At 44.4% G+C, this 12,849-nt stretch overlaps 1 protein-coding gene and 1 long non-coding RNA gene across 4 annotated transcripts in view; one reads left to right on the plus strand and one right to left on the minus strand.

The window, feature by feature from the left end:
- SLC25A33 (solute carrier family 25 member 33) overlaps positions 1–12,493 on the minus strand; it is a 42,114-nt gene extending 29,621 nt beyond the window's left edge. The window contains exons 1-3 of one of the 3 annotated variants that reach the window (XM_019639822.1): positions 12,192–12,493; positions 5,181–5,371; positions 1,648–1,827 (exon numbers count right to left, since the gene is read on the minus strand). In XM_019639822.1, the coding sequence (XP_019495367.1) occupies positions 1,648–1,694 (47 nt within the window). In that variant the 5' untranslated portion in view covers positions 1,695–1,827; positions 5,181–5,371; positions 12,192–12,493. Of the gene's footprint in view, positions 1–1,647; positions 1,828–5,180; positions 5,372–11,639; positions 12,132–12,191 lie in introns of those variants that run through there. The other 2 variants (XM_019639821.1, XM_019639820.1) reach the window with 2 other exon arrangements.
- LOC109381288 (uncharacterized) lies at positions 5,320–9,366 on the plus strand. The gene is made up of 3 exons (XR_002123681.1): positions 5,320–5,408; positions 8,026–8,143; positions 9,100–9,366. It is a non-coding gene; the product is annotated as an uncharacterized LOC109381288 (long non-coding RNA).
- Positions 12,494–12,849: the final 356 nt, after the last annotated feature.

Here is a 12,849-nt window from a genome sequence, read left to right on the forward strand (position 1 = left end):
AAAAAAACGACAGCAACTTGTCTGTTCCCCTTCCCCCAATTCCCCAGCACTGTTCCCATCCCCCAATTCCCCAATAAAAATCTTTAAAAAAAAGTGAACTACAAAAACAGTCCCACTTACTTTATTTACCATCACGGGCTTGGCCCTGTCAACACCTATAACTTTTGGGTAATAGTGTCCCGGGTACAATAAATCTGTAAACCCACTAGTCATGAGTTATTGGGCAAGCATGTAAGAGGAAGCTCATTTTGGATGTCAGTAAATTGACAAACTACCTGTCTGTCTCATGTCCACAGCACTTGATGTTCCTCAGCAGAAAGGTGTTTTCTGAGACACTGGCTGCCCAAAGATGTATTAGGGCAAACCAACATGGCGGTGTTTTCACAGCCATGTCTTCTGGGGGGTGTGGGGCTGTCTCTCTCCTTTCCGAGACCAGCGTGTGCCTCCTCTCTCTGTCTCTCTCTTGGGCCCACCCCTAACCTGCTGCCTTCTGTGGCTCTGTGCCCCTGCTCAGTGTTTAATTTAAAAAGCTGATTCTCCTGGGGTCTTGGGTACCAGCTCCTTTCTCTGGCTGGGCTTCTGCTTTTCTCGCTGGGGACCTTGCTCTCGGCAGCTGGTCTTGCATCCAGTTTTCCTCCACAAGCTTGGATGCACCCTCATCCACATGTTTGGCATAGAGGTCTGGGTGATTAGTAAGCAGGCTTTACAAACAAAACGTACCTAAAAATAAATGAAGCGCTTTCCAACTCACTCTACCTTATCTAAAATGTCACTGAACTCGGTCCAAAGTGCTACGTGTTGTGGTTATTCAGACAGAGCATTTCCATTCCATTGCATCTTTTTCTGTTTCCCAATTAAACAACTACATTGATGTCTTTCTTGAGCACACGGTCTTCCAATGATAAGTTTCAGAGATCCGACTATCACGTGTAGTTAAACTCAACCGCCATTTATTTACTGAACATCTCTTTTAGAGTTCAAAGCCCCAAGCTAAAATTCAGATGTTGTCAAGTGCTCTTCTGAACTTGATTTTGCCTTAAGCACAGAGCCTGATAAGTCAAACGCGACTTATGAATATTTAGCTGCTTCATAAGCAAATGAGACATTTTTAATGCAGTAAAAATAAGATATTAGGCAGGTAGCTTAGATATGAAATAAAACATTTTAAAAATCATTTTACTAAATATATATTGCAACTTTTCTATAAATGTAAAATTATTTCCAAATAAAAAGTAAAAAAATTAAAACATTTTGTTTCCATATTGTTTCCTCTTAAAATACTCACACCCCTTCTTTTGTGCAATTAAAACATTTTTAATTGCATTTTACCACTGCGTAGCTTCTTGCTAGCCCTAAGATGATTTTGGGAAAGAGCAATACTTTGATGTAATTTAAACAAAGACTTTTGGTTTGCTTTGTTAGGTTTACTTTAACTGTCCCTGGATGGTGACCACATGCACCCTGGGTGCCCTGCTGCCAAGGGAGCAAGGTCAGAGTTCAACGGTATTGGTACAGAAATCTAATTCTTAAGTTTGGACACAGACTGTGCAAACAGACATCCCGACTGAAGGGCTTAATAAACATTCTGTATTGATAGTGGGGGCAGGGGCTATGCTGGTGGGAGTCCAGAGTGGGGATTGAACTTACTTCAAAACCTGTAAAAGTCCGGGTGTCACTGACGTTGGTCTCACCATTCCAGCTCCACTAATGGTCCCCAGATGAACCTGAGGATAATAGAGTGTCCGGAGAGCTAATCTTGAAGACTGCAGCCTCGTCTTAATGACTTCTAGTGGACAAGTGACAATAGCACCAACTGTTCCCCCACACCTGTAAGAAAACACAACAGGATCAGAGAAGCTATACCATTCTCTACACAAACAAAATGTGAAATTTAATTTTCATTTATTAAAAAGAAAAAAGGCACCTATGTTCATTTCATGATTAGAACATTCAAGGAGGTAAAAAAAATTATAGTCGAAATCCCAGCAGCTGCAGAACTAAGCACTGTGAACAGGTTAGCACATCCTGTAGGGCTCTTCATTACTGGCTTTTTAATGCTGCTTTTTTTCTCCTCCCTTACCTCGATATTGTGAATATAAATATATATATATACACCTACATCATCATTTGGAATGGCTACATACTATTCCCCTGTATCGATGTGTACTATTTTAGCCAATTTCCTACTGTTAGACATTCATGTCACTTCCAATTTCACTAACCTATTGCAGTGAATATTCTAGAAAATCATCTTTTCACAGTCAAAAATAGTTATTCAGGTAAAGTCACTATTTGAAGATCAATGTTTACTACAGCACAGACTATTTTTTTTTAAGATTTTATTGGGGAACTGGGGAAGGGGAACAGACAAGTTGCTGTCCTTTTGTTCTTTAGTCTAGCTGTGGAGGATGTTGCTTCACTGGCCCATGTTGGTATTATCATTGCGCTCTTCCTGGGTGAGGCAGTTGCTCACGGCAGCTCATGAAAGCTCAGGCTAGCCCCACTGCAGCCTACGCCGTCGCCCACGACTCATGGCAGCCCAGCTCCAGGTCGAGCTGTTGTTCACCATCTTAGCTGTAGAGGGCGCAGCGTCACTGGCCCACATGTGGGATCGAAACTGGAGCCCTGTTGTCAGAGCTGGCATCCCAAGCCAGCTCTTAATCAACGTGTCACTCAGCTGGCCCTACTTTTTTTTTTTTTAGCTGAACCATCCTGCCTCCTACTACCTGTTGGCAGCTCAGCGGCAGCTCAGCTCAGGCCAGGAATCGAACTGGCGACCCTGTTGCTCAGAGCTCACACCCTTGAGCGAGCTCTTAACCAACTGGGCCACTCGGCCAGCCCTAGACTTTTATTAAAATCTATTAATTTGGACTTCACTGAAAGTTAAACTAGAGCTCACTTTTCATGACGAAGTCCTTGTGTTTCCCTCAGTCAGAACCAACCAATTCATCCTCTGCCTTTTCGTTAGTCACACATCTCTCTGGTAAGGGTTCCCCTAATGACCCTTTATAATTTGTTCATAGTGAAACTATTACCTGAGTTAAAGTTTTAAGTGTATTTCTTCAAGACAACTCACTTATCCTAAAATACTTACCTCCATCTTTTGTTAACCAATAATATCCAGGAACCCGCGAGCTTGATGATCAACAATGTCGCATATCGTCTAAAGCCATCCCCACACCACCAGCGACACAGGCTCTAATCTTTGGGAGACACGGACAATCGGGACCTGTCTTACTCATCTGTATCCCCGGCATCGGGACTCACACGTTCACAAACAGTATTTGCTAACCAAAGGGATTATTAAATCGAAGTTTCAAGGAGAAAGTCTCTTAAGGGCTCTAAAGGTTTGACAACAGCACTTACTGCCAGCCTGCCATCAGAGGGGCCGCCCCTGGGAGGGGCCGCGTGCTCCTATATCTTGCACTTAGGGAGAGTACAGCACTGGCACACAGCAGCGGGTTCAATAACGATGACAGATACAGCACCAGCATTTTTGACTGGAAATTAGGTAACACCAGTAAGGCAGGCAGGATGGGCCAGTGCACAAAATATTATGTGGGTTCCCATCCTCCTCAGTGGAGGTGTTGGAAATCTACGTCTCAACAAGGTTACACACTTTCCCAAAGTCACAAAGTGGTTAAGTGTGTAACCTGAAAGCCAGATCCAGAACTGCTGTCTCCAAAGCCTGTGCTCCGCCCAGGCTAGGTATCCTCTGGGGGGATTATGGGAAGACAGGTATTACATATGGTTTCATTTCTAATTTACACTATTTTAATCCAAACTCAAGATGGTAAACTGTTGAGTAGACAACTAGGTCTTTAAAACTCTAATGTGTCCTTTTATATCAACAAAAAACTGTGAGCCCAACTGAATGCTGCTCTAAAACACTGACTCTGTGCACTAGACCGTATCTACAGAAAATGGGGCTAAATGCATAACGGGGAGTGTTTCAAAAAAGAGGCTAAAACAATAACTTCCTAACCCAGGTCTATTCATATAAAATAATCGCTCTTCTCTATTACAATAACCATGTGCTTAAAAGTATAATATTTTAAAACACTGGGAAACTTACGTGCTACACAGTAAGATAAAGAAATATCTGAGATCTATTTACATTTATGTTCAATAACATGACTCCGTATCACTGAAAAAACAGAGCTGTGTCAATTCTTTCATCAGAAAGTCAACAAGTTCGCATATGACACAGGTTAGCCACCTTTGCTGTGTCCCCAAGTCAGCTGTACGCCTTACTCTGGCCCAGTCACCTAAATCTATGCCACTGATCAAAGGATGACCTGTGGAATGGTGTGCTTGCCTAACAGGGCCGGTGGCCTCCTATCAGCGAGTCGGTGCCCTCTTTGAGGATGGCAAAGTGATATGTGCCACCACAGTCCTGTTTCATCTGGTGCACAGTGCACCCAGGGCGCGGGGTGACGGGGAGGGGGAAAGAGGCCCTGCCTGGCCTTCTCAGTCACTTACCAGGGGACAAAGGAAGGCACGCTAGGGCTTAGATGTCCCTTCTATAAGACAGGGATGTTGCTGCCTCTCAGTGTCAAAGGAAACAGCTAAAAAAAGGGAAAACACTGCGAACTGTAAACAACAGGATGAAGTTACTACTCAGTAGGTAAGTCCCTCCTTACCTACTAGGAAAAAACTTGATGAAAAATATCCAAAGGTATTTGAAATCATTAAGCTGTGCTGGATAGTCACTAAATTACTCTTAATCCGAAGAAAACAGGTTCTTTCTTTTTCTAGCTGAGCCATCCTACCACCTGTTGGCAGCTCAGGGGCAGCTCAGCTCGGACCGGGAATTGAACCAGTGACCCTGTTGCTCAGAGCTCGCACTCTTGAGCAAGCTCTTAACCAACTGAGCCACTCAGCTAGCCCTGAAGAAATCAAGTTCTGATGTTAAACTAAAATGTCCAAAGAAGAGTCTTCCTGAAATTTAAAACATTTCATAGCAGGATTTTAAAAGTATCTTTCGGCTCAACTTATTTTTCTTTCTTCGTGAACCAACATGTACAAGACATTCATCAGTTTGAGAAAATAACTGAATCAAAATGTTGACGTCTCCAGGTCGGCTTTCCAAATTTTTCGAAAAATATTTCATGGTGGGTCCAGAGCACTTAAGAGTACAACAAATTATTTTGTGCAGAAAAGAGTTCCTGTCAACTCACAATGCTTTGACACCAAGACCTTCAGTGCTGGGCTGGCTCCTCACGGTCAACGGGCTGGGACGAAGGCCCGTTCACGCAATCCTGCAGGCTTTCTTCACCAGGCTTCTCTGGAGTCTCAGTTCACAGAGGGCAGGGACCTCAGCTCTGCCAGGCAGCCCTTCTCAGCTGTGCTCCACTGAATCACCCCTTTCCTATGATGTCACAGGCAGATTATTCCACGACTTTCTGGTAAGTTTGGGTTTTTTTCAATTCAGTCCCATCTAAAACTTCAATTTCAAATCTGATTCAAAACCACTGCCAGCTAGACATGTGGCTTGAGGGGATGTGTGATCTGTTCTTTGACATTTTCTTGCCTGCTTTTTAGGGTTCTCTGGGCATGAGGACAGGAAGAAGCAGGCTTATGTAAATGGTCTGGTCTTGCTGTGGGTCCACCTGGCTGTGTAATGGATCAGTGGCCACAGCAAATGTTATGATTTTTGTGTAGATGGTGTGCCACCTCACCGAGAGCCCCAAAACTTGGAACCCCCGAATTGGTCCCACCCATAGTCCATCCCCCAATCTCCTTTCGGCCTCAGTTGGCCTGGGCACCTTGCGAGCAGCATTAGGTGCCTTCCCTTTCTCTGGTCCCCACGCTCCTGACACAAGCCAGAGGGGCCCGCCAGCATCCTTCCCTGCCCACCATGAGGCACCAAGACTGGCACTCAGTAGGAAGTCACCCCCATGTCCTTCCCAAGCACACCACCCCAGTCCCTTCCCATCCTGCTGGCACGGGCTAATGCAGCAGGAAGTCTCTGGCTACAGAACAAGTTGCCTGTCTCAGCCTCACCAGCTCCCTCAATCTACAGGGCCAGGGACAGGGAAGGAGACAGAGACAGGAAAAGCTCTCTCAACACTCCACATGCCACAATGTTGACAACTATAGCCTTCCTGCTCTGCGTACAGTCTGGGGGGAATGGTCAGTGGCAATCGGCAGATACGGCCACCTCTTTGTGTGTCTAGGGAAGGCTCCTCTGGGTTTAGCTCAGGGCCCTCGTAGCCAATGCTCAGACAACAGGAAAAGTTGCATTCAACATCCAGTTACATGGTGACACAGTGTTGGCATCACATAGCCAGGAGACTGACTAATTCTGATTAGATACCAATATTTTAGACCCCTATTCTCCAAAGTGGGGGGCAAACTCTAAGAGGTATGCACAATGATCCCTGGGCATACAGGAAGAAAATAGTATAAAAAGACATCAAATTTTACTTATAATCTCTACCATTTAATTTCTATTTTGTGCATGTTTCCTAATAAATATAAAATTAGTAGGGTAATACAAATATACATGAGGATACGCACAAACATTTTTATCAAAGTTTGAAGATCACAATTCTAGACCAGGGGTTCTCAACTGGGCAATTTTGCCCTCACCCAGTGACATCTGGCAGTATCTGGAGACATTTTTGATTGTTGCAATTGGGAGAGGGGGTCATTAGCATCTAATGGGTAGAGGCCAGGGGTGCTGCTAAGCACCCTACAATTCACAGGAGAGCCATGGCCCACCCCAAGCAAATAATCACCTGGCCGAGGTTGAGAAGCTGTTCGACATCAATAAAATGGACAACATATTTGAAGGCAGTAACCAGTGTGGAGGGCACTGCTGCCTGTCTTCCCAGCATCCATCCCTTCTCCCACTCGTAAGATCCCAGATTTCCAAAGCCTTATAGTTTGGATGGGATTGAATCCATTTCTATGTTTAGCCCCAACTCAATCAACAGAACACCATGCACGTTGCCACATGGTTCAGCGACGGGCATGTGATTTGGCCCAAAGAGAACTGGCTGGTTTAGAGATGGACAAGCCCAAGTTGGTCCAATCGGAGTAAAGCTCAAGACTTGTTCAGTGGTGGTGAAACACTGGGAGCCGCTGGAGGCCATTTTGTGTGCATGCAGGGCCAGCCCTGGAATCCAGCAGGTGACACACACGGTTGAGCTATTTTGATAAGCAGTCACCAAAGCCTCAGCTCTCTCTAGCATTCATGTGGATGTGCCAATAATCAAGCCAGTTGGAACTGAATTTTTTACTTACAACTGAAAACCTCGTAAATAAGCCCAGTCAAAAAAAAATTTTCACCTTAGCTTTTCAAGAAAGCACTTAAAGGGTTTTACTCTTATCAGTAATCTTCCAAAAAGCAGTTAGGACTTGTGTTTCTAGTAGGCTAGGTTCCTAAGAGCCATGAGGAAAATCCCCGGATATTAACTTAACTCGCCCCTAGGATATTCCATTCAGCGCAACCATCCAAAAGGTTTGAACAGAGCACCAGAAAGGCCATGAGTAGCAGTTAAATTATGTGTCTCAGAGCAGTCACCAGAGACAATTACTCTCTGAAATCTATTTGCCGAATTTTCTAAAAAAATCTATCGCCTGGATTCTTCTGTGCCTTTTCCCTTTTACTACTTATTCCTTTTTCTATAAAAACATACCCTCCCCCCATTCTCTACTTTCTCTCAGTCTTCTGGCCCAGAACTGAAGTCTTATGTTTATTACATGAAGATATATTTAACCATTTATCTTTTTACCCACATATGCCTGGCTTGATTTTTCCCCCCTGTAGATTAGGCTCCTCTCCTCCAGTTTACAGCAAAGCTAGACTATTACTACTTCATTATACATTGGATCTTTATGTGATCAGAGATATAAAAACTTTAAATCATGTACACAAATTTTTACCTGTTAACTCTGAGTTTCAAGTAACAAGCACAGCTTTTAAAACTATACGTTTTCAATAAGAATCTGGTTTTCTATATGCACACTGACACATTTTAGGCACTAAAGCCAAGACCAATATGCTTTTTATTGTAGACGCTACCCAACTGATAGTAAACTGGCTTCCAGACACATAGCGTTTACATCACTACATGGATTCTACCAACGAATGATACTTCCAGACACCCTGTGACCCCAATCTTTGGAGCTTTTGGTAAGTTCCCCTTTTCATCTGCACCTTCTATAGTCATTCCTTGAAAAACACTAGTGCCTCTTTATATAGAATTTTCTGGAATGTTTTATTTGAATACCTGGCATAAGGCTTAAAAGATTTTGATTATGCAAATTCTGTATTCACTCAGTTAAAGCAAAATGCTTAGTTTTAGATGCAGCTAATTATCCTTTAGATGCTGTTTCCTGTATTCTATCTCATTTAGAAAGAAAATTTGAAATAGCACCTGGAATGCATGAAAAACTTTATAGTACTTTCTGAACCTGAAGAGAATCAGTATCTTTCACAAATATACAAATCCAAAATAATGTTGCCTTATGCCAATACAGTTTCAGCAAATCTTAATATAGAACCATGCTCATAATTCACAAATAATCAAAGTACTGCTTCTCTTAATTTGGGACATTTTAACAAACCACATCAATCCATACTCCCAGGTAAGACACACAATGCCCTTTATTCATTGAGTCATTAAACAAGTATTGATTAAGCACCTGGAACATGGAGAGTACTGCACTTGGAATGTACCAGTGAAGAAAACAGACATGGCTGCTATCCTTGTGAAGCTGAAATTCTAGCAGGAATCTTTCATCCAAACACCATAGTTTTTTAAAGTGTTTGTCACATATATGAAATACACTGGATGAAATCAAAAGTCAATTTATATTCTTAGGACAAAGCACAGTACAGGAGTACACCAAGTGACAGCTGTCCATAATGGGGGTGGGTGTGGAGGTGGATAATGAATTTTGCAAGTATCTTGTATTATATTTTTTAAAACCTTAAAGGCATACCATATTCCTGTAAAAATGTATTTTAAAGGCTATGCAAGTATATTTGATGACAAAAGAAAAAAAATCATGCCATAAAAATAAGAACTAAAGCGTATAATCCAGGCCATTAACCTCTAAATCTAATGACAGCTTGGTCTATTTCAGGTGCCGGGTACATCTCCTGAATCGCCAGCCTGCTGTGCTCCTGCTTGGTCAGCAGGGGAAGCACACCGCTGACACTACATGGACAACCAAAGTCCCCACGTCATTTGACAGGTGAAGTTTAAGGGATTTTTCTCAACAGACATTAAGGCCTAGACACAGAAGGGCCACTTCAGAGGATGTGTGTTTCCTTTAATGAAATGGTTTAAATAGTAGAAAAGGAATGATAGGTTGTTATGTAGTAACAATAAAATTTTTTTGAGCACGTTTTTTTGTTTTGACAATACAACCCAGAATTTGAGATAGGAGGGAAGAATGCAGATGACAGCAAAATCTCTGAAGATTAACTAAAAATCAACATCAAATGAATGTGACCTGCTCATGCAGAAGTCACCCACCCTAAGAGATGGTTTGTTTATGAATGTCCTGGTAGGTATCAAAAGCCTTAAAAATGTGTTTTGACTCAGCAATTGGTTTATCATAAGGAAATAATCAGGGAAATACACATGTACACATAAGGATGTCCAGTTATTTATATTGGCAAAAAAATAGCAATGAGAGATTAGAAAGAAATTATGCAATCAGAATAAGAGAGGTAGCCCTGTCATAAATTGCTGTAACATCCTCACTGGACTCCAGTCGTTGGCTTGGAAACTGTGTTTGTCTTCTTCATTGCAAACACCGAACAGTAAGGACTGATTAAAGGTATATGCAAACAACTCACTCCCACGCTGCCATTAAAACTTAATATATTACTAAGAAGAAAGCAATTTCTAAAATATGAGCCTATTTTAAAATTAACTATGAAATCACATTTGGTACACACATGTACAAAATGTGCTTATTTCTAGGTGTTGGTTTGTCGTCCAGCTTTTTTCTTTCTTAAAGGGCAATGCTATATTAAAAAGATGATTTATTTTCACCTTTGCAAAGAACCCAACAAACTGTCTTTTTAAAAAAAATAATTAAATTTTAAAGACTATGAGTTGTTTTGGGTGTAGTTTTTATTTTCCAGGATCTAAAGTTAATTTTTAACTATTCATAAATAAGCCTGTTATACCTGATAGAGATATTTATTCAATATCATTAATTTGTGATAGCTTTAAACTTGTTTGATGTTAGTTTCCAAAGGCTACTCGATAATCAGGAAAAATGTGACATTTAAAAAGTGGGGGCTAACTTCTTTTCAAAGGAAATGAACTTCGTCCTTTGGAAAGAGGCCAGCTTAACAACATGGAAACTAGCTACTCAGGACAAAGCAGCATGTCCCCCCCTGGACCAGACAGGACCTCTGCATGGGCTGATTTTAACTATGTGATGTACCCATGCGACACTTAGCTCCTTTAATGTTCCTCCCTAAAAGACATGGAAGTAATGTAGTTTAGGCTAGTGGGAAGGAATTGAAATCCAATTAGTTACTAATTGCATCTTTTTGTTAGATTTATTTTCTTTCTGGAATAGCTGCAAGTAATCCCAAAGTGCTGCTAATGAAGGAACTGAACCCTGTTAAACACAAGGGCTTCCAGCACTGCCCTAATAAACTGTCGACATTTTAATCAGTTCGGGGGAGCTGTGCGGGCTGCTGCATTTTCCTCCATCACAAGGTAAGAGACTGGTGCTCCCGTGGAGAACCAACAGCCAGAGGGCACTGTGAAGGGCGTGGAGGGAGATCCATCTAGACAGGGCAATCCATTACGCAGCAAGCCTCACAGAGGCTGTTGCAGAGCCGGTAACTCTCCCAGTTTGGAATACATACAATTTTTTAAAAGACCACCACATTAAAAACAATAAATTAAAATCACCGAGTATAAAATCATTAGAAAAAAACGATCCTTCTCGGCTTGAGAAATGACTTTAATCAACATGGCCAACTTGTTTAAAATTCCCCAGAATGGCAAATTAAATTAATATTTTGTCATAATTCAGGAATTGCTCCCCCCCCCCACACTCTCAAAGTTGAAATATCAGTGGGGAGATAATGTGAAAGGATGAGAGAGAATGATACGAAGGAGGTGAATGACATATTCTTCTTATCTATGAACGACCAAGATTTTTTGGTTGGAAAAACAAAGTAACTGGGTGAGCACCTACAAATAAGTGCAAAGACCTCAGGAACACTTTCACCATGGTTATTTCCACAGATAAGTTCTCAACTATTATTGGTTTGTAATAAGGCACATATCTAGGCAGCAGTCCAAGCTGCAACTAAAATACTCAAGTCAGGATGACAATCCAGAATAAATTCTATTTTATGCATAATGTCCTGCACTTAAAAACTGCTGCGCCGGGCCTGTGAGGACCTCAAATAAGCCTCCAAACGGACACCAAGTCGCCGGTTGTATTAAAAGGGAAAAAAAAAAAACCAAAAAACTAATACTCAAAAACATTTAACGTCTATTTTCTGAAAAAAGACACAAACAAAACAACTTCCTTCCTAAGCCCCCTAACCACCCAACCTCTCGAAAAATGCGTTACCTCCAGTGAAAAATATCAGGAGCCTGATGATCAAACTAATGCAGCTCTCAAAGCAGAAAACATTTTACCTTGGACGCGTCCGCCAGGAGGAAAGCAGCATTTCAACGCGCCTTCCTGACCTCACTTTCTCTCGAGGTCCCCCACTAGCTCTCCCACAGGTTGCTGGCCAGCATCGCTGTTCGCCAGCACTTTCCAGGCCTCTGCTGTGGTCCGACACCTCTCGACTGTCTGAAGTCGCCCCTGCGCGACCGGCCAACCCGAGCATCCATACCAGCCTTCCCAGGCCCCGGGGGAGCAAGGGCAGCGTGGCCAGGGCGGCCGGGCCACAGGGGCCAGGCAGGACCGCCCCCGACTGACACTCGTCACACCAGCCTCGCTAATTGTTTAAAAGGGTTAAAAGCCGGAGACGCCGCGGGGAGGGGGATGGGCGCAGGAGCGAAGCAGGCGCGGGGTAAAACCCTTGCAGGCCGACGCCTCCCGGGCCTCCTCACCCCCCCGACGCCAGGACTTCCTCCTCTGGGAGCCGGCGCTGCGGCCGGGGGAGGGCCGATAACCCGCCGGGGCGCACTGAGGGTGCAGGGCGGGCCGAGAGGGCCGCGGGGTCGGGCCGGGACGCTCACCCGCCGGCGAAGAGGTGAAGCAGCGTGTTCTCCTTCTGCTGAGTGCCCGTCGCCATGGCCGCGCCGGTTCCGCGGCCCGCCGCCGGGTGCCGGGTGCCGGGTGCCGCTGGCGCGAGGCGGCTCGAGAGGATGCGCGAGGTGGCCCGCTCGGTTCGCCCCGCTGCTCTCAGGCGTCCGCCGGCGATGCCGCCATGAGCGCGCGCCCCCGCGACCGGCTCCCTCGACCCGCGCCCTCCGCGGCGTGGCCGCCGGAGCCTCACCGGCCTCTGCGGCGCGAGCCCTGTGCCAGTGAAGCACCACCGCGCGGCCGTCACGTGGCGGAGGCCGGGCCGTGACGTTACGCGGCGGCGCGGGCCCGGGGAGGTGCACGGCGGGGGTGTGGGCCCGGATCCGCGCGCCAATTGGCCGGCGGGCGGACGTGGGCGGGGTTCCGCCCGGAGGGCTTGACTAGGAGAGGTCGGCCCGGGCCCGTGTGGTGGGAGTGAGAACTGGACGAAGCTGCCTAGTCTCTGCTCACAGATTGAGAAACTGGGCTTGGCAACGAACGTCTGGTGAGACCCTGGGTCCGGCCTTTCCCCCTTTTTTAAGTCTATTTTTAGTTTCGATGTGCAAAAAGTTATATAAATTACGTGACATCTCACAACTCTGTACTCATCAC

This window comes from Hipposideros armiger, unplaced genomic scaffold (genome assembly GCF_001890085.2).
Source record: "Hipposideros armiger isolate ML-2016 unplaced genomic scaffold, ASM189008v1 scaffold_46, whole genome shotgun sequence".
Classification (NCBI taxonomy): Eukaryota; Metazoa; Chordata; class Mammalia; order Chiroptera; family Hipposideridae; genus Hipposideros; species Hipposideros armiger.